At 46.7% G+C, this 27,500-nt stretch overlaps 3 protein-coding genes across 3 annotated transcripts in view; 2 read left to right on the top strand and 1 right to left on the bottom strand.

Annotated features, from left to right (window-relative positions):
- Positions 1 to 12,737, top strand: part of LOC142996920 (adhesion G protein-coupled receptor L1) — a 15,965-nt gene extending 3,228 nt beyond the window's left edge. The window contains exons 4-23 of the mRNA XM_076148046.1: positions 1,480 to 1,687; positions 2,270 to 2,534; positions 2,624 to 2,963; positions 3,051 to 3,344; positions 3,950 to 4,053; positions 4,191 to 4,376; positions 4,477 to 4,515; positions 4,602 to 4,782; positions 4,889 to 5,011; positions 5,412 to 5,629; positions 5,726 to 5,899; positions 6,812 to 7,021; positions 7,161 to 7,381; positions 7,561 to 7,627; positions 7,738 to 7,826; positions 8,359 to 8,527; positions 8,654 to 8,803; positions 8,901 to 8,997; positions 9,125 to 9,235; positions 9,770 to 12,737. Coding sequence (XP_076004161.1) covers positions 1,480 to 1,687; positions 2,270 to 2,534; positions 2,624 to 2,963; positions 3,051 to 3,344; positions 3,950 to 4,053; positions 4,191 to 4,376; positions 4,477 to 4,515; positions 4,602 to 4,782; positions 4,889 to 5,011; positions 5,412 to 5,629; positions 5,726 to 5,899; positions 6,812 to 7,021; positions 7,161 to 7,381; positions 7,561 to 7,627; positions 7,738 to 7,826; positions 8,359 to 8,527; positions 8,654 to 8,803; positions 8,901 to 8,997; positions 9,125 to 9,235; positions 9,770 to 11,766 — 5,243 coding nt within the window. The 3' untranslated portion in view covers positions 11,767 to 12,737. The remainder of the gene's footprint in view (positions 1 to 1,479; positions 1,688 to 2,269; positions 2,535 to 2,623; positions 2,964 to 3,050; positions 3,345 to 3,949; positions 4,054 to 4,190; positions 4,377 to 4,476; positions 4,516 to 4,601; positions 4,783 to 4,888; positions 5,012 to 5,411; positions 5,630 to 5,725; positions 5,900 to 6,811; positions 7,022 to 7,160; positions 7,382 to 7,560; positions 7,628 to 7,737; positions 7,827 to 8,358; positions 8,528 to 8,653; positions 8,804 to 8,900; positions 8,998 to 9,124; positions 9,236 to 9,769) is intronic.
- Positions 12,738 to 13,116: 379 nt separating this feature from the next.
- On the bottom strand, positions 13,117 to 18,195 carry LOC142997060 (phospholipid phosphatase 3-like). The gene is made up of 6 exons (XM_076148241.1): positions 17,730 to 18,195; positions 15,561 to 15,718; positions 15,108 to 15,394; positions 14,912 to 14,969; positions 14,012 to 14,188; positions 13,117 to 13,902 (listed from the first exon to the last, which is right to left on the bottom strand). Exons 1-6 carry the CDS (start codon positions 17,929 to 17,931, stop codon positions 13,804 to 13,806), a joined length of 981 nt encoding a protein of 326 aa, XP_076004356.1. The 5' UTR covers positions 17,932 to 18,195; the 3' UTR covers positions 13,117 to 13,803.
- A 5,965-nt stretch (positions 18,196 to 24,160) lies between these two features.
- On the top strand, positions 24,161 to 27,055 carry LOC142996643 (uncharacterized). Its single transcript, XM_076147639.1, has 3 exons — positions 24,161 to 24,493; positions 24,613 to 24,646; positions 24,991 to 27,055. The coding sequence occupies exons 1-3, from the start codon at positions 24,269 to 24,271 to the stop codon at positions 25,374 to 25,376; spliced, it is 645 nt and encodes a 214-aa protein (XP_076003754.1). The 5' UTR covers positions 24,161 to 24,268; the 3' UTR covers positions 25,377 to 27,055.
- The last annotated feature ends 445 nt before the right edge of the window (positions 27,056 to 27,500 follow it).

The raw sequence follows: 27,500 nt of genomic DNA, 5'->3' as shown, positions 1-27,500 counted from the left end.
ACCCCTCTTTCTCTTCTTCTCTCCCTCTATCTATCCTGGCACCTCTCTTCTCTCTCTCTCTGCTCTCTCTCTCTTCTCTCTCTCTCTCTGTTCTCTCTCTCTCTTCTCTCTCTCTCTCTCTCTCTCTCTCTCTCTCTCTCTCTCCCTCTCTCTCTTCCTCCTATCCTAGGACGTTGTTTCGTAGTCATGCTGGATGTTGCCCCCTTTTTTCATCTCCTTCTTTATTCCTTTTTTTCCCATTATATCCATCTCTTGTTGTATGGAAACCCGTCCTTCAATTTTATCCAGGTTCCGCACCTCGCCTCTCTCTCTCTCTCCTCAGCTTCTCCTTCTCATCTACTCCCCTCTTGCTCCTCATCCATCTCTCTTTCTCTCCTTTAGTCACTATGTGCGCACACGCAGAAACACACTCTCTCTCTCTCTCTCTTCCTTCTTTCCTTTCCTCCCGGCTCTGTCGCTCCTCCGCACTCAAACACACTCCCTCTCACCTTTTCTGCTTTACACTTTACACTGCATCACTATTTTATACTTTCACAACAAATAACTGCAATCACACACATCTTCAACATCCCTTCTTCTTTCCTTCCTCTCTCTCTCTCTCTCTCTCTCTCTCTCCCTCTCATCCACTCGTCCTCTCATCCTCCTCATGCTTATTTTCCCTTTTCTTCCCTTATAGGAAGAGCCCCTTATTTATCTTCATAGGAAAAATAAGACCAAATGTGTGTGACTGTATATCTGTTTGGACGTGTGCTTATCAAGCACTGCTTCTTACCTGTGTGTGAGTGTGTGTGTGTGTGTGTGTGTGTGTGTGTGCATGCCTATTTGCATGCCAGTGTGAGACTGTACAGTAAACATATGTGTCCATGCAGTTATTGACATGTGGGTGGACCAGCGTTTGTGCTCTGCGTAAACTAACCTGCCCTCTCATTCACTTCAAGGCAAAATTTAGGCCCCGCCTTCTGCGTCCCCGACTCTACCTCACACTCTTGACCCTGCACTTATACACACACACCCACACCCACACACACATACAGTATATTGCACATACAGCACATGGACACACTCACATGCCTTTCATTGCAGTGTCCCCGTCGTATTAATCACCACACACACACTCAAACAGTGTGTGATTTTCAAACCTCTTACATCTCTTTAGTTGCTTGCTCTTCCAGACCCACATCACAGGTGTTTTAATTCCCTCTTTCTTTCTCTCTCTCTCTCTCTTTCCCTCTTCTCTTTTTTCTTGTTGTTACTGCATCAATTGCATCTAATTCAATCCATTTTTCATGCATCAATCCATTTACCCCCTGCATTCTCTTCTTTCCACTCTGTACCGCTGTTTCTCTCCGTCGCTTCTCCTCTTTCTCTCTCTCTCTCACCCTCCCTCTCCCTCTCTCTCCCTCTCTCTATCCCCCCCCCTCCCCTCTCTCTCCCTTCTCACATCCTGCTCTCTGCCCCACCCAACTTCTCATCTTGCAGTTTTCGTGTGCCCCGGCTCGCTGCTCAGCATCCAGCCGGCCTCTTCCCTCCTGGAGGCGGAGCATCAGTCGGGCGCGTGGTGCAAGGACCCGCTGCAGGCCGGCGACAGGCTATACGTCATGCCGTGGACGCCGTACAGGACGGAGGTGCTGTACGAATACGCCTCCTGGGACGATTACCGGCAGAACAGGGTGACCACCACCTACAAGTGAGCGATGTGTGTCTGTGTCGGGGACGGTGTCAGTTTCACTTCCAGGTCAATCGATGCAAATGGCATTAGAGCAACTCTTCATTTGTCAAAAACAGACCTCTAATGCTTTTATTGATTATCAATAATTTGGAGAATACTAGATTGACTGCACCTAAGCTGATTACAAATACTGGATTGGAGTAAATTATTTATTTAGAATTGATTGGAAGGACTTGAAAACTCAATTATGTGATATAGAGAAGGAGGAACAGAAAGTAAAGTCATGTTTTTGATGTTTCCTTTTCTTTCCTGTGGCGTCCTTGTTCCTGTTTAACACATTTCTGAGCCTTCACATGGTGAATCAGCCTCACAGAGTCAAACTCTTTGAATAAAGTCAGAGAAAAGACCAAACCTTCAGCTGACACGCAGCGATTGGCAGATTGGTGGAGTTTCAGTCGTGGTCAGAGATCCCACCACAGAGAAAGTAGCTTCATTTGAATTCACTGTTGCCGTTGTTTCCATCTAGAGTTCATTCAGAGCGAGTTGTTGTTGTTGTGTCCCAAAGTCACCGCTGCATTCCTTCATCTCTTCCTATCCGAGGTTGCCGAGCCGCGTGGACGGCACAGGCTTCGTTGTGTATGACGGCGCTGTGTTCTACAACAAGGAGCGAACACGCAACCTGGTCAAGTACGACCTGCGGACGCGCATCAAGAGCGGCGAGGCGGTGGTGGTCAACGCCAACTACCATGACACCTCGCCTTACCGCTGGGGAGGGAAGTCAGACATCGATCTGGCGGTGGATGAGAATGGCCTTTGGGTCATTTACTCCACTGAGGCCAATAATGGACGTATCGTCGTCAGCCAGGTAGGACGGACAGACGGAGGGACGGATGGACGACGGGAGAAGGGATTCACGTGTTACTCAGTGCTATGGTGTGTGTCCTGTTCTTGCAGGTGAACCCGTACACCCTACGCTTTGAGGGGACCTGGGCCACCGGCTTTGACAAACGCGGGGCCAGCAACGCCTTCATGGCTTGCGGCGTGCTGTACGCCGTGCGCTCAGTCTTCCAGGATGACGAGGGCCAGGCGGAGGGCCGAGTCGGCAGCGACATGGTGGTTTACGCGTACGACACCGGCCGCGGCCAGGAGCTGCCGGTTCAAATCCCCTTCCCCAACCCGTACCAGTACATCTCATCCATCGACTACAACCCCAGAGACAACCAGCTGTACGTGTGGAACAACTACTACGTGCTGAGATACCCCCTGCAGTTCACACCGCCACCACCCACTAAAGGTGTGTTGACAGTGTGCACGTGTGTGTTTGGGATTGAATTTGTAAACAAGCGTCCACCAGATCAAAGCCTATTTCTGTCCCCTCCAGGTCCCCTCTCCTCTCTGATGACCACCGTTCGCTCCTACACGGCCACCGTGGCACTGACCCCCGTACGGCCCTCTGCGTCTCACCCGATCGGTGTTATCAACCGAGGGCCTTTCGACCAGCGCCCCATCACGGCCATGGTCCCGCTGACCCCGCGTCCCCCTCTACGGGTCCCCCTGGCTCCCGGGGGCCCCGGGCAGGTTGGGGGTTGTGAGGGCCGTGTAGCTCGAGGGGTCCAGTGGCCCCCGACGCTGAAGGGAGAGACAGTGGAGAGGCCTTGTCCCAAAGGGTCACTGGGTAAGTGTGTGTGTGTGTGTGTGTGTGTGTGTGTGTGTGTGTGTGTGTGTGTGTGATATTTGCATGTGGGTCTGTATCTTGTTTCCCTTTGAAATTTAGTAAGATGTCCTCGCACTGAACTTGGCATCACCAGAGAAACAGTGCGAGCGTTCTCACAATTTGGAGACTTTGTCAACTCTTCCTCTCCCAACACACATCTTCCTCATCAGAGCAGATAAATGAGGCTGGGGTGCATTTGGCTGTATTATATTATCACATTGCATAGCTTAGATATGATTCCAGGAATGATCCGATCTGGTTAATTACTGTCATTTTATCTTTTAATATGCAGGATAAATGTAGAACTTGTAAGTATTTACCAGTATTCAAAATCCACAAAGATGATGTAATTCTCAATGAAAACTGAAGGAGTAGACAGACACTGATTAATTTCAATGCATTTTTTGGGAAGGAACATTTTCTACAATGTATGTATCATATATATATCATATATATATCAGACAGTAAAATGTTAAATTAGATGAAGCTGACCTTCCCCTATAACTGAGGTCTGTCTCTCTCTCCTCTCTTCTTCTCTCCCCTTTCCTTCCTTTCATTCTCTGCAGGTATCGCCTCCTATCAGTGCATGTTGTCTCCAGTGGGTTGGAGCTCCAGAGGGCCCGACCTTTCCAACTGCACCTCTCCCTGGGTCAGCCAAATAGCACAAAAGGTTAGTCCCACGTTCACACGCGTATGAAACAGGCGTGCGCACACACACTTCCACACACACGTAGCTCACACACAAGCCAGCCAACAAGCACGACCCTTGCAAATGTCAAACACCCCCCCCCCCCCGCCTCTGTCCAGATTAAGAGTGGAGAGAATGCGGCCAACATCGCTGGGGAGTTGGTCAACCTCACCCGGGGGCGGATCTACGCCGGGGACGTCAGCATGTCCGTCAGGCTAATAGAACAGCTGCTTGACATCCTGGACTCCCAGCTACAGGCTTTGAGACCCGCCAATAAAGAATCTGCAGCACGCAATTACAACAAGGTACATTGTTCCTGTTGTCAATATAAGGCTGCACTTGGCCTTTTCTGGAAATGTCTGTGATGATGATTGTGATGTTTTGTTTTGTTTCTTGCCATTTCAGCTGCAGAAAAGGGAACGCACATGTAGAGCGTACGTTCAGGTGAGCTTTGGTTTTGAGTATTAGAGCACAAATACATGCATGAGCGGTTGCACGCAGAGATGAAGAGTTCTCTGTGTGGGTTACAGGCGGTGGTTCAAACAGTTGATAACCTGCTGGGTCCTGAGGCTCTGGTGTCCTGGGCTGACATGAGCAACACGGACCAATCACGATCAGCATCTCTGCTATTGGACGCGGTGGAAAAAGGAGCTTTTCTATTGGCTAACAATCTCTACGAAGGTCGTTTCAGTGACCGGGCGCCTAATGTTGGTATGTAGCTTTTTCTGTCTGTTTCTTAGCCGTGATACTCTTGGTTTGGAATATTTCAACAACTCATTCTTCCTTATATAACCTGTGTGTGTGTGTGTGTGTGCAGATATTGAGGTGTATGTCCTGAATACAGAAGCCGACATACAGGATCTGACTTTTCCTCACTCCTATGACAGCGACAGTATTCTGCAGATCTCTGCTCTGGCACTGCAACAGTACAGCAACAATGGTGACACGCCCGCTCTTTTTTACACTGAAATCACATTTGACAGACAGCTTCTTCTTCATAATCTGCACATGTTCAAATAAGTATCGTTCTCATGTTAAATACGGAGAATATCTTTTATTTTCTCTATTTTGCTCCTTAGATACATGTAATTGCACGTTTCTTCTTTTTTTTAATTTCCAAGTGATAGTAAAGCTGCTATTTGCAGAGGAAACGCTGCGTTTAAACTGTGGCAACTAATCAGGCAGATTTATTCATTTTCTATTATTGGAAGTATAATATATAGCCACAGTATATCTTGAAGCAGGAAATACAACACTGTTTAGTTTAGTGATGACATTAATTCTGAGTGAGACTGAGTTTAGACCCAGAGCCTCTGAAGCTGCTGTGCTCTGCTCCTCAGGCCAGGTCAAGCTGGTCCTCTCACTCTACAAGAACGTGGGCTCCTTCCTCACCACCCAGAACTCCACCCTACGACTGGGGCTGGGGCTGGGCCAGGGGTCAGAGGTCAGGCGAAGGAGTCTGGTGGTCAACTCCCACGTCATCTCTGCCTCCGTGCACAGAGGATCCAACAGAGTGTACCTGTCTGAGCCGGTCATCTTCACCCTCAGACACCTGCAGGTCTGTTTGGAGACTCTAATGCCTAATGTTCAATAATCAGGCTTGAAGGCGTCTCAGCAGGCCATGATGTGTGTTTGTGTGTGTCGGTGTCCCCAGCTGGAAAACCACTTTGGCCCCAACTGTTCTTTCTGGAATGCGTCGGGGACCTCTGGGAGTGGCAGGTGGTCAACGCAGGGCTGCCGCCTGTTACACACCAACAACACACACACTACCTGCGCCTGCAACCACCTGTCCAGCTATGCTGTCCTGATGACTTACCAGCAACCTGCTGTAAGTAACACACACTACTGAACAGAGCTCATATTGGACAGTTTACTCCTTACTCAGCTTCATGACAAACAGGAAGCTGATCCATCCATTTGTATTTCATCCACAGAAATGTTTAGTCTGGACTTTCTTCCACGTACAACAACAATTTATTTTATACTCTGAAACAGCAACATTCTGCTTTGTCATTTTGTTGACAAAAAGTGACAAACACTCCTTGGTTTTGTCAGCAAAATATACATTTCAATGCATAGAACTCATTCAAGACACAGATCTGTATGACAGTGTTTGATCACAGTGGTTGGTGTAACATAGACATGCAGTGTGTGATTTCTGCTTGTGTGTATGATGGATTGAGGAAAAGGATTGCATTGTGTGCTTTCAGTGTGCTTAATTTCATGATTAATGACCTTGGGATGACCCTGCAGTGACACCAGACTTGCATAATTTGGCCTCCATGCATCTCTGCTGTGTAGGCAGATGCTTCGTACGTACAGCGTCTGGTTACACATTTGTTCTGGTGGCTGCTTGCCTAATTTTAACGTTGCTGTTTCCAGCATCACTCTGTCCTCTGCAATCATCAGTGGGGGCACTATTGTGCTTCATCCCGCCATCCTCTCTAACACCATGTTTACAAATGGAGCTGGGAGTGTGGTGATAATTGTGGGTTGTAGCTGTGAGAGAGAGAGACTGACAATGGTTGGAGGGTGTTTCGTCTGCCACCAAACTGAATCAGATGTTTTCCTGTAAGATGTTCTCTTTGTTCAGCTGGATTTGATTGTTTTGAATGGATGTTATTGAGCACACAGCGACGCACAAAGACAGACACACACTCCAAACCACAAACACCCACACCCACATGTCCTTACCTGCTTCAACAACAACATTCATGTTTGCGGCTCCTCTCTTTGACAGTCTGGTGTTGGTGCAGAGGAGCTTCTGGTCTATGTGGTGTCTTGGGTTGGCATCTCTGTAGCGCTCGTGTGTTTGGCCACCTGCCTTGCCACTCTATGCTGCCAGGGGGCGCCATGGCACACGGATCACAGCAGCATCCATTGCAACCTGTGGGCGAACCTCCTCGTCACTGAGCTGCTCTTTCTCGTTGGTACCAAGACTCAATTCACAGTGAGTGCACAGACACTGGATACGAAAGGGAAATCAAACTAATATAATTGTAAAAAGATACTAGTCATCAGTTTTATTATGTTTGTCCATTATTACAACTTCTTCCTCCTCTTTTGTCTCAATTTTGCCTGTTCTCCAGGTGGTGTGCTCCATCATCGCCGGCCTGCTGCACTTCTCGCTGCTCTCAGTGTTTTGCTGGTTGTGTCTGGAGGGGGTGGAACTGTACCTGCTGCAGAGGGAAGTGTTTGAGGGACGGAACTCCAGGAGGAAGTATTTCTACCTGTGCGGCTATTCCATTCCCGGCCTTGTGGTGGCAGTGTCCGCAGCCATAGACTTCAGAGGCTACGGCTCAAAGACAGCGTAAGTGGTGCAGTGTGTGTTTTGTGCAGTGTGTGTTTTGTGCCAGTGTGTATTTCAGTTCTTGTGTCACATTCCAGACAGACTGTTTTTGTATGTCGACATTTTCCCACGATTTGTTTGTGTGTGTATGTGTGTGTGTGTGTGTGTGTGTGTGTGTGTGTGTGTGTGTGTGTGTGTAGATGCTGGCTACGGACAGACAATTACTTCATCTGGAGCTTCCTGGGGCCTGTAGCTGTCATAATAACGGTGAGTCCACACAGGAGTCACCTTTATCCTCTTCTTGTCATATTATGCTGAGTCATCACGGTTGAGCGACTGTCATACAATTTGCGATGTTTTCTATTTTCTGACCTCAGTTCAACCTAGTTGTCTTGGTGATGACACTACATAAGATGCACAGCACTGCTGCCCTGAAGCCAGACTCCAGTCGCCATGACAACCTGAGGTCAGTAAAAAGCACCTCATGCTGATGTGCTTTGGCAGCCGGCTTGTGAAACACATAAGAGCATAAACTAAGACGTTCGCTGCGGCCTGTGAGCCTCATTCTGACAGCACGACAAGCAGTAACACAACAAAACAACAAGATCAAATGCTTACAACACATAGTAAAAATGTATTATAACCCATCAAAAACATGTGGTAAAACAAAAGATGTGTCTGCCTCTGTAACAAGATGTTTCCTCTGTGACTGTGACTCCTTCGGTGCCTTGTAGATGATGAAGAGAAGTCTAATCTTAGCAGAGACAGGAAGCTATTGGAAGTATAGTTAATTGTAATGAAATGGAATATGTAAAAATGAGTAACTACTGCTGGTTCTGACCTTGGTTTGATTGATGGGTGTGATGCATCTTTTGGAGTAATAAGCGGAGGAATCTTCAAGATCCTGTGGCAATGAAGAAGTCAGAATTTGCATTAAGCGTTATTTAAACCCAGGTGAGAGTGTGATGAGTGTTTCCTGTCCCGTGTGTGTCGAGCAGGGCGTGGGCGGTGGGCTCCCTGACGCTGCTCTTCCTGCAGAGCGTCACATGGTCCTCTGGCCTGATGTTCCTGTCTGCTCCGTCTCTGCTCCTGGCCTACCTGTTCTCCTCGCTAAACACAGCCCAGGGGCTCCTCATCACCATCCTGCACTGCAGCCTGGCAAGAAAGGTCAGTGTGTGTGTGTGTGTGTGTGTGTGTGTGTGTGTGTGTGTGTGTTTGTGTGTGTTTGTGCTGGACATTCATGTCTCTGTACGTAACTGCGGCACACAATGCGCTCATAAATATCTTGCACAGGGACAGAAGGACTACGGCCGATGCCTGCGCCTCTCGCAGTGCTGCGGCACCTCCTCCTCCAGCTCCCCGGACTCTGTGAAGGGCGCCGCTCTGAGATCCAACAGCCGCTACACCAGCAGCCAAGCCCGTAGAGCCACTGCCAACAGACAGGTTCGCTGCAGCACATCTCCCTACTCTGTCCTCCTCCGTCCTCCTCTCTCCCTCTGACGCATCTGTGACGTGAGTGTGTGTCATCTTTCTGTTACAGAGTCGCATTCGCAGGATGTGGAACGACACCGTTCGCAGACAGACTGAATCGTCTTTCATTGCCGCCGACGTTAACAACACCCCAACTCTCAACCGAGGTAAAGTGTGCGTTTTCTTTCATCTCGTCTTCCTCTCAGGGTCCTCTCTCTCTCTCTCTCTCTCTCTCTCTCTCTCTCTCTCTCTCTCTGTGTTGTTTCACAACGTTTCTTTCATCTCCCTCCACAGCTGGTTTGGGGAACCATTTCCTCACTAATCCCGTTCTGCAGACCCATGCCGGAGCTTCCCCGTACGACACTCTGCTGGCACAGGGATACACTCAGCCCTTCTCTTCCACAGGTGCGGCTCATTACGCCCTTTCATGACTCTTCCGCTGTGTGTACCTGTCTGTGTTCCTCTTTATGCTTTCCACTTGTGAATACAGAAACGTGTATTCACAGTTTTCCTTATTCTGTTGGAATATTAAACTAGTGTGTGTGTGTTCTGTTAAGTTATGTCTCCTGATTGATTTTGACCCTCTCCCTCTCTGTCTCTCTGTCCTCACGTGGACCTATAGGAACCTTCAGAAACAAGCAGAGTACGAGCTCTCCTTTACTGTGCTCATTCACTGCCACTCTGTGTGCTGTGGTTCAGCTCATTGCACATACAGTATCTGCACACAGTAACTATGCATTGGCCATGAAGACATAACGTGCATTTCAACCATGTGATTATAAAGCACAACATTTCATCCTAAAGTCTGAATTCAGACTCTGAACGTGCACTTTACCCTCAAACCTCTGCTCATTCACTCATACGTTCATTTTGTGTAAAGATCCTTGAACTGGCTCTTTGGTGTCACGGTCCTAACCCTGGCGTGTTTTCTTCCAACAGAGGGCGTTGTTTCCCAGAGCCAGGAGTCCTGTGGGTTGGACAGTGTGTGTCTCAATGGAGGCTACACCCCCAACACCTTCACCCTACACGGTCTGGGGACTACACCCGGGTCCCGAGCCGGAGTAGTGGGGAGTTCTGACCTCCTCAGAGAAGGAGGAGTGGGGTTAGGAGGGGACGACATCTCCCCGACCCTCCTCACCCCCCACAGTGCCGCCGACCTGGGCAGCAGTTCTGGGATACGGCGAAACCTGTCTGACGCGGCAGCGCTGGAGAAAATGATCATCTCTGAGTTGGTGCAGAGCAACTTGAGGCCGTCCGTCCCTATGCCGGTGCCGCCCGAGCGCTACGGAAGCCTGGCCAGGCCTCTTCACCACGACAGGGCGGCGCTGGCCCACACCGCCACCCTGACTCGACACACGCAGCAGCCGCAGGAGGGCTGGGCGGCCACCATGCAGCCGCACACACGCCACAACGCACAAGACAGCTGGGCACAAACCAGGCACCAGTCGCAGGACCCTGAGACACATCCGGCCACACGCGCACAAGAACACGCAACCACACCGCGCTTACAAGATGGCTGGTCGCACACACAAGTCCTCGCAGATGCAGAGTCTCGCGAGTTGATGAAGGATGGGGACAGGTCACAGATGCAAGGCACCCTGGGTCGTCGTGGGCTCCCAGATAGGCAACAAGCCCGTCCCCCTGACGTCCAAGCTCGACCCTACTCCACGCTCAGCCGCACCCCCGGCACGCTGTCTCGTCACCGCGTCGGAGCGGAGACAAGCATAGTGTTGGACAGAGACAGGGAGAGGGACAGGGAGAAAGAAAGGGAGCGCTACAGGGACAGACCCCTGCCTCCCCCTCCGCCCCCTCCCCCGCAGGAGTCTGAGCCCCTGTACAAGGCTCTGGAAGAGCCGCTGCTGATGAAACAGAGGGACGCGGGCATAGAGACATGGAGAGGAGGGCAGGACAGAGACAAAGACGAGACATTTTTGTTAAAAAGAGATGGAATAATAGAGGAGTGGAGGGGAGGATCAGACAGAGGAAGGGATGAGCCTTTCCCCTCTCAGAAGCGAGACGGAGAGATGGAAGAGTGGCGAGGTGGAATGGAGAGAGGTAGGGAGGACGCCCTTCTGCTGGAGAAGAGAGATGGAAGAATGGAGGTGTGGAGGGGAGGGACAGAGACGGAGGAGGAGACGTTCATAACTCAGAAGAAAGATTTTGGGATTGATGGCTGGAGGGGCAGGATGGACAGAGACAAGGAAGAGTCCTTGTTTTTGAAGGACAGGGATGGATGGAGAGGCGCGATTGACCGAGAGAGCGAGAACGTGAAGCAGAAGGACAGAGCGCTGGACGTGTGGAGGGGCGGGATCGACATCGACAGGGAGGAACCATTCATGTTTGACAACAAAGACGGAGGTCTCGACGAACGGAAAAGAAGGAAAGAGCGAGGGTCTCTCCGCTACCACGACAGAGAGGATTCTGACAGCTTCACGCTGCCTTTGACCCCTGACCTTGACCTGGACCCTGACTCCTCACCTATTTACGCCAGAGATTCAAACCCATCCCCGCTGTACCCGGGGGAACGCCGCTCGCCGCCTCTCAGTATCTTCCCCCGGAGCTCCCCCCCCACCAATATCTTTGCTCCTCGAGACACTAACTCGCCTCCCAACAACCTGTACTCCCGTCACTCCCCGCAGGTGTACAGCCGCAGCAGCTCCCCCCCACGCTTCTACACCCGCACCTCCCCTCCCACCCTGTCCTACCCCGACAGCAGCCCTGAGGGTCCCGAAGAGGTAAGTCCCACCAGCCCACCGCAGCGGCCCGCCCTGGAATTGCCCTACAGCCTGGGACGCCCCCCACTGGGCCCGCGGCCCAATCACTTGCAGACCTTCTACCAGCCGCCGCCACTGGCAACCAATGGGGAGGCGGCGTACACGCCAGAGCCCACGTCTGAGGGAGACGACGGACAGATGCAGCGGGTGACGAGCCTGTGACTAGGGCGGTGGTGATCGGGACATAGAGGAAGGAGGGAGGGAGGGAGGGAGGGAGGCGGCCATGACAACACGTACAAACGAACAAGCCGATTGAAACGCCAACATTGTGACGCCACTGTTGATGGTAGAGAGGATGATGATTGTAATTGATGAAGGTGATGATATCGATAGTAACAACAACAGTGATGGCTCCTTCCTGCTTCTATCTCCCGATCACCACGAGACTCCTCCCCCTCCCCTTTTCATGTTTTGTTACTTTTTTATGACTGTGATCCATTTTTACCTCTCTCTTCCTCTTCCTCTTTCCCCTCTTCCTCTTTCTCCCTCTCCCTCTCCCTCTCCCTGCTGTGTCTTTCCTGTGTCATTGGTGGCTTTAACCCTTTCAGCCCCATCGTCTGATTTTCTCTTGGTTCATCAGCTGGGTGTCGCCCCCCCCCCCTCCTGTAGCAAAGCGAACAGTGTGTCAAAGAAGCACTTGTGTGTTGCCAAAAAAAAAAGTTCCTTTCAGAGACCATGTGCATGACTTTATAGTGGCTTTACAGGCTACATACCGTAGGAGGAAAGTGTCGAAATGTGCGTGCGTGTGTGTGTGTGAGTGTGAGCGCGCGTGTGTAGCTTGATGAGCATACGCGCACGTGTGTATGTGCGCGCGCGTGTGTGTATATATAACTCATTCTTGTATATTTACTGTATCACAGTGAAGCATTTTATCAATATCAACGGGGGCTTCTTACACACCCCCTCTTACTGATTTTGAACTCTTGACCAATCCCATTTCACATCAAGACCAAAACTTTCTCCCCCTGCCACTAACCGTTGGTAATGGAACACGTTGCCATGGAGTTTGTCATAGTAACAGAACTTGTGACTCCAGAGCTGATCATGTAAAAACTTTTCTGCAACCCGCCCGAGCTCCTTGTACATATTGACCCGAAGTGTTCTGGTTGTCTTGTATTGCTATTGAAGTTCAAGTAAACATGTGAAATAAATGTTGGTGTGTTTTTGTTTCTGTCAGTGGATGAACTCGTACACTGAAGCAAAGATACAAGGACAAGTTCGGCTTCAGTTGTCATTTAAATCCTGACATCATTACCAATCATGGCTCATTAGCAGCTGTGTGGACGTTCTTCAGTCAGAATTACAGCTGAGCGGATGTTTACAGCTAAGCAGATGTTTCCTCAAGAATCAAGATTGGGACCTAAATGTGATTCTCCATTAGGGATGCACTCTCATCTAATCTGACAATAAAATCCAACATTCATTGTATTATATAAAAATCTGTGTGTACTCAGCTAGTCAGGTAAATAAGAGAGTAAGGGTTTATCTTGGGACATTAAATGTACAAAGGCATCAAGATAAAAAAAACATTCTTTAATATGTGTGCTCTTGGACTGGAAGGTTAAACTACAAACATATATAAGAGATAGTAGCACGTACTCCTCACACACACTTCATGTAAAGAATATAGAGTTACTAACTCACATACACACGTACACAACATACAAACACACACACACACACACTAGTGGTGCTTTGCCATAACACCATTACATTCGCTGAGCCTATGTACAAAACCGCCTACATTTACGTGGATTACATGTATGCATAAACATGCAAAGCACATAAATATTACACATTTGTTTAAAATATATTACATCCTAAGTATCAAATCATAAGTGGTAATGTGTTGATGTATGATGTCGCTCTAACATGGGTGTTTACTGTGTGATATGAGCTGTACAACATCAGTATTTACAGTGTATGTATAGAAATCATAGTGGTTGCTGTGTCTTCAGCATTCAGTCGTGCCGGCTCACAGGTAAGAACGACAAAGGCCACACCCTCTCAAAGGGGAGGAAGAAGAAGAGGAAGAGTAACAGAGGTCTGTATGCTTCCCTCCTTTTAACTCTCTCCTTCTGTCTCTGTCCGAATATTGAGGTATGTCATTTGACTTCACAGGAAATGGTTTCACATTCTTCAAATCTCCGTCTATCCATACCAGACTGCAGACAGGGGGAGGGGCTACGTGCAGGAGCTTTAGCAGACGGTGTGGTGGGGCGACAGGGGGCCGTCCAAGGCCTGGGCCGAAGAAAGAGCCGAACCGGAGTGTTTAAACATGGACGAGATGTGGAAGGCCTGGGAGACACACACAAACACAACGGTCGAGACAAACACACCAGCACACACACACACACACACATGGACTCTGATATGGGAACACACATAAAAGCAAAGGTATACGGACCACCCAGTAAGCTGTGAGGGCTCCCTGTATGTAGCCGGTGATTACGTCGGACGGGTGGTGTCTGTAGTCTGAGATGCGGGTCAGACCCGTGTAGACCGCTAGCAGGACCAGGAAGAACTGCAGCAGGGGGCGGAGCAAGCGGGCCCCACGCCACGTCAGCCGCGCCTGCAGATAGAACTACAACACACAAACACACCGTCAGTCCTGATCCCCGGGGACTCACAGTGCTGCATTTGTACTGCATTTTTCCCAATCGCGCTTTACACTCACACACACACACTCACACACACACACGTTTGATGGAGAGTTGCTGCTTTCCAGCTCCTGATTGGCTTTGGCATGGCTGCTCTTGCTCATCAGCTATGAGGAGAGTGGGGACATATGGAATACATGCAGTGCTGCTGAGAGCCAAGGAGGAGACATAAAGTGTGCATACATGTACATGTACATGCACCCACACACACAGGCTTACACACATGCATATCAATGATGGTACACACACACACACTCACACACAATAGAAGGGAGCAGCGAGGCAGTGAGGCGAGGTCACACTCCTCCCAGAGCAGAACAAAGTGGCCTCTGTTTGTCCCATTTATTCTTTCAGTCCTTCTCTTTCTTTCTCCCTCTCCTCTTTCATTCTTTCGCTTTTTGTTGCTAACTCAACTGATGATGGGTCCCTGTTTTTATTCTCCGGACTGGCATTTTCCCTTGGAGGCATAATTGGAGACAGTAAATTGTGTCTGCCAGCTTTTGGTGTGAATGTGTGCATGAGAGAGAAAGTGCGGATAGATAGATAGATAGATAGATAGATAGATAGATAGATAGATAGATAGATAGATAGATAGATAGATAGATAGATAGATAGATAGATAGATAGAGATATAGATAGATACTCACTGCTAAATACAGCATTGTGTACATCGCAAAGGAGGCGTGGCCAGAGAAGAATGACTTCCTAAAAATAAAGACACACAAACAGACACACAGACACAGAATGTATCACACACACACATAAGTTTTCACTTTAACAAAAACTTTACATTGTTTACAAAAAATATGGCAATCAGCTCTTCCAAACATGCCTCACACACACCTGGCCTCCTCCTCTAACCGGTGGTCCGACTGGTGGCATCTCACTGTTGCCACATATGTTCCAGGTGTGCAATTGAGCGAGGCGTAAGTGACCCCACACACAGACAGGAAGTGGGGCCGCAGCCGGCCCACGCTCAGCTTGGCCATGTTGGTCAGTGACTGACCGACACAGCAGCCAAACAGGAAGCAGCCCAGCTCCTTGTACAGACAGGAGATGTAGAGATTCCGGACAAAGGCCTTGGAGTTGACGCCTCGAAAACGCACACGGTAACATTCCCCAAGAGCAATCTGGAGACGACGTTCCCAAATACAAGCCCAGAGTCAGACACAAACTGGAGTTATTAAGAGGATCAATGTGGATTATCAGAACAGCAGCTAACGACAGAATCATTTTGAATGGGATATCCAACTTCTACTACATAATCAGGAGAGATTCACCCTCCCTGATACTCACGGTGAGGCCAGTGATCACTATACCACCGGCGATGAGTAACTCGTCTGGTATGGCCTCCGTACTGTGGAAGGGGTACGTGATGCTGGGGTCCCCGCACATGAAGCCCCTTCTGTAAGGACTCAGTGCCTTCAGCTCACATGCGAAAAAAGGGATGGAAGCTGCATGGGAGGAGGAGGAGGAGAAGGAAGAGGAGGAGGAGGAAGATGGAACCAGAACAAGAAAGAATAATTTGATATTTCAACAATCCCCAGTGGGAGTATACTGTAGATATTTGCTATTTGTGAGGAGAAAATAGAGCTGGAGCGTGGGATGGGAAAGAGGGGGAAAGGATCCAGGAGTGGAGGAGATAATGATGTACCAGGGAGGAATCTGGAACCTAAACATGCTCAGTTGGGTTTCCAGCTCTTAGCTACATGATTATTTTTTCTTATGCAATTGCCCTGGAATCCCATCGCTCTCTCACACACATAGACACACAATGAATCCCTCTAATCAGGTAACTCAGGATCTGTAGGTTAACTCTACTACATCTCAGAGGGAAATATACTCTTTACTATTCATCTGATGGCTCTACTGGTTACTAGTTACTCTGATGCTCAGCATGAGATAGGAGAAGCTCATTAAATATGGCTCTTGTGAGGTAAATGTCCACTCTAATGTTCCAGACTGAAGTCACAATGACCTTCAGTAACAATGTAAGGAGTAACGTAAGTGTGTGTAATCCTTCATCTAATTTAAAAGCAAATGAGCTTTTTCACCCTGACCCCCTCTGTCTTGTTGTTTGCCATTACTGACATCAAGCACTCAATTAGAGTTTTTTTATAATCAGTGATTTTAGCTCTTATCATTTCATACTGATTCCCCCAACGTGAAGCTTGGGCCTGTGACGTTGTGCTTTCCACTGGGGCTTCATTTTGCTCATTTCAGACATAAGTATTTCTTCCTTGACTGATGATGATGAGAGGGGTTTTACAGCAATGCAAGGATGGGAACTCTGAAATTTTTCTCTGGAGAACCTAACGAGTTAGAAAAGTGTTAGGAATGTTTGGGTCGTAACACTGATCCACTGGGGCCAAAAGACGTGCAAGAGAAAACTTTGATTTCCTCACTGAATACAGGCTGCATCCATTCAGACTGGAATGGAGCAGGCAGAGCCTTCTCAACAGGCCCCATCTGAACTGCACGTCTCTCTCTCTCCCTCCTTTCTCTGTGTGTGTGTGTGTGTGTGTGTGTGTGGGGGGGGGGTGTTCAATTCAACACTCAGTAAAAAAAAAAACAAAGAGCGAATGCAGCAGCAAGCCAGAGCCAAAACCAGCCTTGTACTCTCTCTCTCTCTCTCTCTCTCTCTCTCTCGCGCGCGCGCTCATGTATTCATGCTTTCACACAGAAGAGGCAGACAGAGCCTCCTTGCAGAGCTGCCTCCAGTCTGTTGTTAGTAAGTGCACTGCCTCTGCTCCAGCTTTTTCCAATTAAGCAGCATTGCGTAACCACACTCCTCCTGTCACTCGCAGGACCATGGGAGAGAGAGAGAGAGCGCGCGCGAAAGAGAGAGCGAGGGGGTGTCGTGCGCGCGCACACGTAAAGATCATGCATTTATTTATTTATACAGAACACAATTCCCCGTGGCCTGACTCTACCCTGGGAACTCTGGGTTGTCATGGAAACTGAAGAACTCCCTGGGCAATGCGCGAACTAGCTGGCACGGAGAACTCGGGAGCGCGCACGAGTGGAAGAGGAAGAAAGAGAGAGAGATAGTGGGAGAGTGGGAGAGAGAGAAAAACTCCACTTTCTTTTTCTTTCTTCATTTTACAAAAACACGGATTACATTATCAGAAACCTCCCTAAATATGATCATAGGCCTACATATACGTTTTAACTTGTGTACAAAGTATTAAATCATATTTTACAGTATTCAGTGACATGAATAATGCTGTGTAGCTCCTTATTAACATTGGTTGTATAGATGAAATATACCATATAATCCAGGACACAACACTACAGAAACCTACATCTGACAAATCTGCGGTGAAGCCTGAACATTACAAAGTTCTCAGATGTACACACGTGTTAATGAACTTTATACATCTGAACTACACACAAGATCGAGTTCAACAGCTGAAATATATGGAGAATAATGATGTTTTTATATGTACAATTGTTCATATTTACCGAGGAAGAGGCACAGGAGGTCTAACCCGACCAGCAGCCTCCGTTTGGACAGAGCAGGTCCCGTCATGTCGATGAGTTTCTTCCCGGTGCTGCTCTCCATCCCTGTCCCGGGCAGGCCGCCGCCGTTATCCGTCCCTTTCAGCTGAATGTCCGGGCTGCTCACGGGCACACCGGCGCTTTGTGGCCCAAATGTGTCCAACATGAAGACGAGTTGGTCGTCGAGGGGGTTAGTTTGTTTCTCACAGCGCGGTCCTGTGCGGGGCGGCGGTGCACTAGCGAGTTGTCCACAAGTCGCTGGAGTCTTTAAAACGATGCCCGCAACACGTGGTACCCGCACCAAGCGGAGATGAAATATCTTTCACGCATTTTTATTTGATTACATATGTTGATGGGACTCGTCCTGACTCGCTGCGCCTCTCCAGTCACGGTGAGTTATGACCCGAGTGCGCAGCGGAAAGATCCACACGAAGTTGCGAAACAGACGCAAAGTGATAACAGATCAGACTCTCTCTCTCTCTCTCTCTCTCTCTCTCTCTCTCTCTCTCTCTCTCTCTCTCTCTCTCTCGCACGCACGCACGCACGCACGCACGCACGCACGCACACACGCTCTCTCTCTCTCTCTCTCTCTCTCTCTCTCGCGCGCACACACACACGCTCTCTCTCTCCCTCTCTCTCTCTCTCTCTCTCTCTCTCTTTCTTTCTCTCTCTCTCTCTCTTTTCGCATCCTCCTTCTAAAACATTTGTAACAATGCAACATTTCTGTGAGAAAAGAGAAGAAACATTTGCTGAGGAAGGGAGGAGGTTTGATGGAGAGATTAGTATCTAACAAACAAGAAGATCAGCGGAAGTTGGAGAGTTCACTGTCAAGTCAAGTTTACTTGTTTAGATCAATTCACACTCACACCCTCTTATCCATCTCTCTCTCTCTGTCTCTCTCTCTGTCTCTCTCTCTCTCCCTCTGCCCCACCTCTCTCTCTGCCCCTCTCTCTCTCTCTCTCTCTCTCACTATCTCCTCCCCTCCTCCCCTCTCTCTCCCTTTCCCCCTCTCTCGCTCCCCTCTCCCTCCCTCTCTGTCTCACTCTATCTCTCTCTCATCCCCTCCCCCCCTCTCTCTGAATGATTTATGTATGCCTGGGCACAGAAGTCAATAAAGTTTGTGCTGCTGTTAAGTTCCTCAGACGCTCCAGCGAGCAGGAAGAGGAAGGGCATCTGAGGACATCATTAGAGGGCTGAGATGTGATGTGTGTCACCTGGGAATGCAGGTAGGCATCATTTCCACTCTGTAATCACCCATCACCTATCAGATCACACTCCTTCAACTAATAGTTTATACATGTGGGCGAGAGCGGGTACACACACACACACTACTTCATAGTGTGTGATCATAAAAAAATGAAATTATGTTCAAATGTTCATTCTAATGTGCAGTGAAAACTATGTTGCTTCCTGTGTCAGTATCAGACTCTAAAGCTAACCAAGTGATGTCATCATTTACGTGTGTGTGGTGTTTCATGTCATGTACGGTGTTTCCCTCCTGTTCTGTTTTGTTTGATGCTATATTATCATTTGTGGTTGCTTGCATTCAGACATCAGCCCATGCACTTTTTGTTTCACTCTACCTTTCCATTTTCCTTTATTCACCTTCCTGTCTTTCTATTTTTCTTTTCTTTTTTGGGAGGGATCCAGGTCTAGGGATTACCTGTGGTTGTCAACAATTGACGTGGTTGGTGAGTGATAATAGCTTCCTCATAAAGAGAAATATTCACCTAATGACATTTGTAACATTTGCTTCATACATTGCACGGTAATAATCAATTTAATGGCCATTTAAAGAAATGTCTTTACCTCTTCTTGAAAATCTATTTACCCTTTGTGGTTCAGTGGAACAAATAGTGTCACCCACAGAGCTGTAGGTGGCAGCAAAAGCTACATTTCTCTCTGCTTGTAGTCAAAGATTTGTGGTCTGTGAGGAAGGCAAACAGAAAGTGTATTTTGATATAATAAAAAACACACACATCAAACATCTGAAACCTAAGTTTTAGATGAACCACAGAAAGTGGTTGTGACGTGATGCAGATGTACTTTTCTTAGGGTGAACTGAAAATAGAAAAGAGCCACGACCATTTCCATAATGTGTGACAAACCCCAGCACATCACGGGGTTTTGCTGAAAAGACCAATACGTAAACAACACAACATGTCCGGAGAAAATCCAGATGTGGTTGATAAAGCTGTGAACGAAGGGTCCTACATATGCACGGTCCTGCTGAATTGTTCACCTCACAGTTAATAACATTACCAATCAAATGCAATTTTCTGTTGAAATGTACACACAATTATATATAACCTTCCGTGTTCCATAGCCTTGAAGAAGCATTTATGATTTAGGTCATTAAGTATCAACTCTGCTTGAATACCACCGCAGTACAGCTACAGATGTAAGATCTTTATGGTCAGTAACCCGGGACATGTATACAGGCTGGTGTCAGCAGTCGTCACATATATTTATACCCATAAAAAAATGTGTATAATGATGTGACAGCCATCTAAAATATTGTGATAGTTATATTGTTGTAATGTACTGTCAATGTACTGCTTAATTTGCTCATTATGTGGATGATGTGGATGATGATGACAGATGTGTGTGTGTGTGTGTGCGTGTGTGTGCTTGTGTGTGTGTCCTTACATGTGTGTGCTTGCGTGTGTGTGCTTGTGTGTGTGTGCTTGCGTTCCGTGCTTGCGTGTGTGTACTTGCGTGAGAGAGAGAGAGAGAGAGAGAGAGAGATTTCCTTATTAAACTGAAATTACATCATCGTACTTCTTATGTTTCATCAACACCCGATACACATGAATGGGATTGTGTTGCTGTGTGCTGGATAGATTCACACACACACACACACACAAACACACACACACACACACACACACACACACACACACACACACACACACATACACACACACACATACACACACACACACACACACACACACAAATACACACACACAAATACACACACACACACACACACAAACAGATGTGAAATGACAAGTCTAGTCAGGTGTGTGTGTGACCTACAGGGTAGAATAGCTTCACAAATATGGGAAACACTGAGATGATGGTAATAGTGTGTGGCCATGTGCTTGTGTGTGTGTGTATGTTGACAGTCCCATGTATTAAATTCTTGCTTTTGGTGTTTGTTTCATCAGTTTCATCTGGAAACTGGGAGTGTATGTATTTGCCAGTACAGGTTGGATTCCCGGTGCTACTTCCCCCTTACTATCTTCACTCCCCCACACAAACACTCCCAGTCATGTTACCAGAACGCCCACTGCATTTTTTCTCCTGTGTCTGACTCTAACTTGTTGCTCAAGATTGGACAATATAGCTTTGGAGGAAGAAGCATTTGTCCATTCACTGCTATAAAAGCAGAAACAACCCACACATACAAACTGCATGACCCATAAAAGTCTTAGATTAAGAAACCTTAAGAAAAAAGCAAAAGAAGTCACACAGACACATGCGGCTGTAATGGATCTATACAAACTGAATCAGCTCACCATTGTGGTCAAAATGGTTTTAACAACATGTTGGAATCCTAACGTAATGGGATTTGTGCCATTTAAATACTCACTCACTCATTTATTCATTCATTCATTCATTCATTCATTTGGAATTAACCATTATTTGCTGCCTTTTAACTATACAAAGCCATACAAACACAAAGCCAGGTTAAAGAGTATAGACTTTATCTTTGTCTAAAATGTTTAAATGGAATTATATCATAGAGTTTATGAAAGTTTCTGTTTCATTCATGGTTTGGTGATGTTTCAGGTATATGCATAAATGAAACAGTGGACGGTGGATAGCTTGTGCTTCACAACAAATGCATGCACATACTGGACCTGTTGTACCAAAACTTAAGCACTGTTTTACACTAGTCTGTGATGATGCTAAAGAGTTTAGCCTCACTTAACTAACTGTATAGAGGTGAAATATCAACAGTGTCTGATCTTGGTCAAACCTGGTTCCTGTCTTACATTTATAATGATGTAACATACAGTTTCCCTCCAGTGACAACTAAAAACATTCCCTGAACACACCCTATGTGCATGTGCTGTAATGTTTTGATGATGTGATCATGTTATGTCTGTCAGGAGTGAGAGGAATCCCTCCAACAGGCTGCATGATGGGGGAAAGCCTCAGTGAGAATTTTACTTGTTTCACTATGAGTTTCATGCCGATTTGTCATTGCTTGAAAAACAATACTAATTTCCTTATCACATTAGCTTTATATGTGGCTGTACAGCTCCAAAAGTGATTTCCTACCTGCAAAGGTTGGGGTATAATGCTTCATTTTGTGTTTCAAGGCTTAGATACTACACGTACACACACACAACTGCTGACAGGTGCACATTTTTAACTTCCAGTATGACAACATGTGACTGCATGTGACTGCAGGGTTTTACGTTCCGAACCTCCAACTGCTGTGGTGGCAACTACCTCTTTTTTACTCATGATCAGATTGGAGAAGCATTTTTTCATCAACTATTCCTATTCCCTTAGCCTTCAAGCACAATGCGCCACTGATAAATAGTATGGACTCTTTACACAACTCCCTCACTCTACACACACACACACACACACACACACGTACGCACACACACACACACACACACACACACACACACACACACACACACACACACACACACACACACACACACACACAATGCTGGGGAATGCTCTGTCTCTTGCTGGCTTTATGCCATCATTAGAATGCAATCTGATTGGCTGGAGAACTCAGGTGAGTGTGCTTTAATGCGAGAGGTAGCAGTTGTGTTTATGTTGGTGATGACATCGCACCTGCAATCGTCACACCCATCTCCCTCACACATGCAATGTGAGAGTGAGGGAGAGTGAGTCGGAGAGAGAGAGAGCTCTCCCCCGCACACTGGGATTTCGCCACCGATACTATGTATTAAACAGGTCTGAGGTCACATTCTAAATCGTCAGGTAGATAAGTTGTGGGTGTGGCAGTCTAGGTTGTATATAGGCCCGGAGGAGCTGTTTTTAGATTCTCTCTCCTCTTTCTCAGAGTCAGTCATGTGTATACTAACTGTATTTACACTGGGACACGAATGAACCAAATGTGTGTGTGTGCCTTCAGTTCTGACTCCCTGGTAGACGCACACGCACACGCACACACACACACACACACACACACACACACACACACACACACACACACACACACACACACACACACACACGATTTACACATGATTTACACATGATTTACACACTGATAAACCAACAAACTTCCAGACTTTAGGTTCCAAACTAACAGTAACTGTAACACCATCAGGTCGATGGATATTGCAAATGTCCACTAACTTTGGTCACAGTAAGTCCTGCCAGGATGTCACTATTTTTTATTTTTTATTTATCAAAACCACTGGTTTTGCTGTGGTCATTAAATCAAAGGTTATTATTCATAATTATATTCACAAAGTTGCAATAGTTCCATGTGACAAACAGAATGCACAGACCAGCCTTTCTAGTAGCACTAGGCATTACAATCTCTGACACATCAATAATATTCTCATCTGACAAAGTTTAGACAAACAAGTCTAACTAGATCTATTGGTATAGTAATAATGGAAGTAGGTAATGTTAACAAATGTGATAGTCTGTCACAACATGGAGGAAACCCCAGGAAACGAAACCTCCTTTACCTTTAATTGTTTGTTCAAATATGTAACAACTCAATGTTTAAAACTTTTAAATGAAGTGAAGGGAAATTAAACAACATTATGATTTCTGCATCATTCTTAAATTGCAATCAACACTTGATACACGTCACCACTTCCATGTTGCACAAACACACTTGTCACTTGACACTTCAGTCTCCAGTCTGCTTGGTGAGGAATGAGTTTCACCTCTTACAGCATTTTCCGCACACTTGTATACATTGTACAATTATAGGAAAATAATACATGGGAAGCTCAGTCCAGACGTTCTACATACACACACAGTTGAAAAATAATCAAAACAAAAGCGAGTCAGTCACCTGTGAGCACGTAAACAAAGACTTGCGTGTTCAGATCAGATGGGAGAGAGAGTTTCTAAAAGTTGCAAGTTTGGCCTCCTTTCGCTTTCGAGAGCGAGAGAGAGCGAGAGAGAGAGCGAGAGAGAGCGAGAGAGAGAGAGAGAGAGAGATGGAAACTATATCGCTCCCGTCCTGTGTCTCGGAGTGGGTGTGTGAGGAGCCTAGAGGGAAACCCATGACTTCCTCGTTTTTCCTCTGGCACCGAAAATTGCCTATATAAGTCACCATGGCGCTTACAGCTGCAATACTCTCGCCCCAGACGCGACACGGGGTCGTAAAGCGCTTAAGAGAACCGTCTGGTGTTGTTTGAAGAAGAACCAGGCGCCGCACACTCACTCACAACTCGCCGCATACCGCGCGCTCTCACCCGGACACCCTGGAGGACCAGACCCCCTGCAGCAGCCTCATAGGACCCCAGCACACCGACATGGACGTGGAGTCTCTAAAGCAGAGCGGTTCGCGGCGCAAAGGCTGCCTGGACGCGTGTCTCGTCATCTCCATTGTTTTCCTGTTTGTCGTGGTGTCCACGGTGGCTGCCGGTGGAGTTTTGATGTGGAAGGAGCTCCGGTCCAGGCCGGCCGGGTCGCTCCCTCCCTTTAAGCCCGAGACATCGGTGAAGTCCACTGCAGACATGCTTGCCCCAGGGTACAAGGTGAGGAGAACACTTTACAAATACGTCATTTATAAACATCTGAACTTTTTTACGTTGTTTTCTTTTTCGTGCGACTGTCGCTTAACTCAATCCATTCTTTCTCTCTGTTTTCCCGACAGATGCAGAACTTTGCCTACCTGGAAGCCACCTCAAGTAAGTCCATATTCAGTCAATGTATTTCAGCCTCATGATATATAACAGGTCGTAAATGCTGATCGTGATTGTTTATTGATATATTTGAGAGTTATGCAACTGTTACAAGTAGCCAATATCCCGAGGCAGTCTCATTGCTAGTTGAAACATGAAATGGAATGGAATTTATCTGCAATAGTAGGATGATATCAAATTAATATGACATCATTTATGCCACGCCACATTTGCTCAGACTGTAATTTAAAGATGACACTTTAGATTAATGAAGCTTTATTAGACAATCCTGTGATTTCAGTGTGAAACAGCAATTCCATAGTAACTAAATGCAATGTCTCCCCCTACAGGCGAGTTGAATAACTCCACCATGCGATGGACTCCCGTTGAGTATGGTGCATCGGTGTCAGTAGGAAGTGCTTTCTCCTTCGACCAAGCAAAAGAAATGCTGCAGCCCGTGCAGGGGGGGATGTACTTCGTGTACCTTGACCTCCATTTCACTTGCACCGGTATATGCACTGAGGGGATCGTCACTGTGAGTCTGGATGACAAGCTCACGTGCAAGGTGAGCCTTCCTGCCGTTGTAGAAACGCCTGTAAGCCAGAAGTGCTGGACAGTGAGCTGGATGAAGGAAAACACGTGGCTGCTCGCTCATATGAGTGTTCCAGAGCAAGGACTGAAGCACTGGAAACTGGAGATCAAAGATTCAGGATTAGGGATATTCCTGGTGGACTGATGTGAACTCTGTACATTGTAGTGCTTCTTAAGTCAACAGAATGCATCCATCCAGAACAATTGTTCATCTGGAATTTGAAAAGTTGCAGTTCTGATTGTTCAAACAGAGATTTGGATGGTCGACACATCTAAACCTCATTCTGTACATTTATGTATATATACTGTATGTGTATTTATATTGAGATATATTTTATATTTATTTGGTGATGTTTTTGGATAGTCTTTTATTTTGATGTAGGTACCACTACATTAGTGTTGATGTGCAATTATTCAGCCTTGCATGGTGAATATGGCTTTATGATTCTGATTTCATTTTATAAATGGTAGAGGGCATAAAGCTGGGGCTTAGACACACACGCACATGCTCACACGTGTCAGGCTGTGAATCTTCCACAGCTATTTACGTAGCTCATCAAGGACCCTAAGCAAGTGGTGCTGGTAATGAATGTAATGTATTCCGGCAACAATCACAACTGATTCTGTACTTACAAACTCTTAAAGCCTATATAACTATGCTAAACAAGACACAGCTATAGGTTTCTAACTTAAAACTATCTTTATTCAGGGAAAAGGTACAACATTTTGTGCAAATGTAAGTCCTATGGACAAACTACTGTATGCTTGCTAACTGTAATGTATTGTAATCCATATTTTCAATGGACATAAATATGAAACATGGATCTTATTATGACTGTGGTTCTCTTTTTGTAAGGGTGTGAAGAAGAAGAAAGCGCAATATGACAAATGTTGAAGTGGATTTACTGAAAATGCATATGTGGAAAGTTTCCCTCTCCTCAGCAGCTCATACGCACAACTGGTTTTACATCACTTCCTGTTTGTTTACCATAATGTGTGTTTCAGAAGAACTGGATGTAGGCCAGCAAACAAACACACTTACTCTGTTACGAAACCCAGGTGCCGTTTTAGGTCACAGATTTATGTACATACATATCTGCAGTATAAACATATGATATCCTGTATATGTGTGTTTGTCCAGTGCTTTCCATTCATTATTGGTGTTCTTGGTTCATTCAAAACGAAAAATTCACAAAATATTCCTCTTAAAAAGGCTGCTCATCCAGTAAAGCAGCTCAATGAGATGTTTGTTTGAACTGGATCTGAATCCACGTCACCAACATGGCTCCAGTTACCCGCTCTTGTCTGGCAGGTCCACCAGCACGTGTGTTCCAACTGTTACTAAGAAGAATGCAGCGGCTCGTCTTCATCTTCAACCCCGCTCTCCGTCCAGTTGAAGTATTTGACGCTCGCCTACAAAGCAGCATCCAATATGGCACCACTCCATTCCATCTGCTGAGTCCCTCTCCGTCTTTAAAAATTGTTAAACACCAAACTCTTTCCTAAACCTAATATACCTAATATCTACCTATTTATTGGGGCAGTAGCTCAGTCCGCTGGGTGGACAGCTTGGAACCGGAGGGTTGCTACTTCAAGTCCCCTGTGTGGACCAAGTAAGCAGACTGGTAGCTGGTGAGTTGCCAGTTTGCCTCCACTGCCTCACTGCCGATGTGCATGTGAGCAAGGCAAGTGAGCAAGGCACCGAACACCGAAGAATGGCTGCCATGCACCCCCTCTGTAATGCTTGTGTGTGTGTGTGTGTGTGTGTGTGTGTGTGTGTGTAAAGGAAATTGTGTAAAGAAAATTTTAATTGCATGCGATTTGCTGTGAATTGCATGAAACATGATGAGCAATAAAGTATCTTATCTTATTAAGAAACTGTCTCTCCATCTATACCTCCTCCACTCGAATTTATCTTCATGATCATTATCTTCACTTACTCTTTTCTGCCCCTAGATGCTTGCTTGTGTATGCTTCAGGTATCTTATGCACTTATCACTTTGATGAGCTGGATGATCTGTAAAAACAGCTTTGTTGGTGGGAGCAAAGGATGAAAAACCCCATAGTTTGTGAAGAGCTAGAAATTATCCAAAAACAAAAGATGGTGTGATGATAGGCTGCCGTGTTTAGCAGAGCTGCTTTGTTTTCCGCTTGTTTGTCTGATGCCGATGTGTTAGAACAGGAAGTGACCCAAATACATCAGTGGCATATTAGAGCTGAACTTTCTAATCACACCTTAATTTGTGCTGTAAACTGACTGTCGTGTCTA

The sequence above is a fragment of the Genypterus blacodes genome, unplaced genomic scaffold, assembly GCF_046128005.1.
Source record: "Genypterus blacodes isolate CSIRO-AG114 ecotype Tasmania unplaced genomic scaffold, CSIRO-AGI_Gbla_v1 ptg000039l_1, whole genome shotgun sequence".
Classification (NCBI taxonomy): Eukaryota; Metazoa; Chordata; class Actinopteri; order Ophidiiformes; family Ophidiidae; genus Genypterus; species Genypterus blacodes.
Note: the sequence above shows the minus strand (reverse complement) of the source record. Positions and strands in the feature narration are given on the sequence as shown.

Bases quoted from the DNA above. Each gene is read 5' to 3' on its own strand.
- LOC142996643 (XM_076147639.1), top strand. From the start codon at position 24,269: ATGGACGTGGAGTCTCTAAAGCAGAGCGGTTCGCGGCGCAAAGGCTGC. The intron at 24,494-24,612 runs GTGAGGAGAACA...TTTTCCCGACAG, and splicing joins TGCTTGCCCCAGGGTACAAG to ATGCAGAACTTTGCCTACCT. The intron at 24,647-24,990 runs GTAAGTCCATAT...CTCCCCCTACAG, and splicing joins CTACCTGGAAGCCACCTCAA to GCGAGTTGAATAACTCCACC.
- LOC142997060 (XM_076148241.1), bottom strand. From the start codon at position 17,931: ATGTTGGACACATTTGGGCCACAAAGCGCCGGTGTGCCCGTGAGCAGC. The intron at 15,719-17,729 runs GTAAATATGAAC...CCTCCCATGCAG, and splicing joins CCTCCTGTGCCTCTTCCTCG to CTTCCATCCCTTTTTTCGCA. The intron at 13,903-14,011 runs GTCCGTATACCT...TGTGTCTCCCAG, and splicing joins CCCTCACAGCTTACTGGGTG to GCCTTCCACATCTCGTCCAT.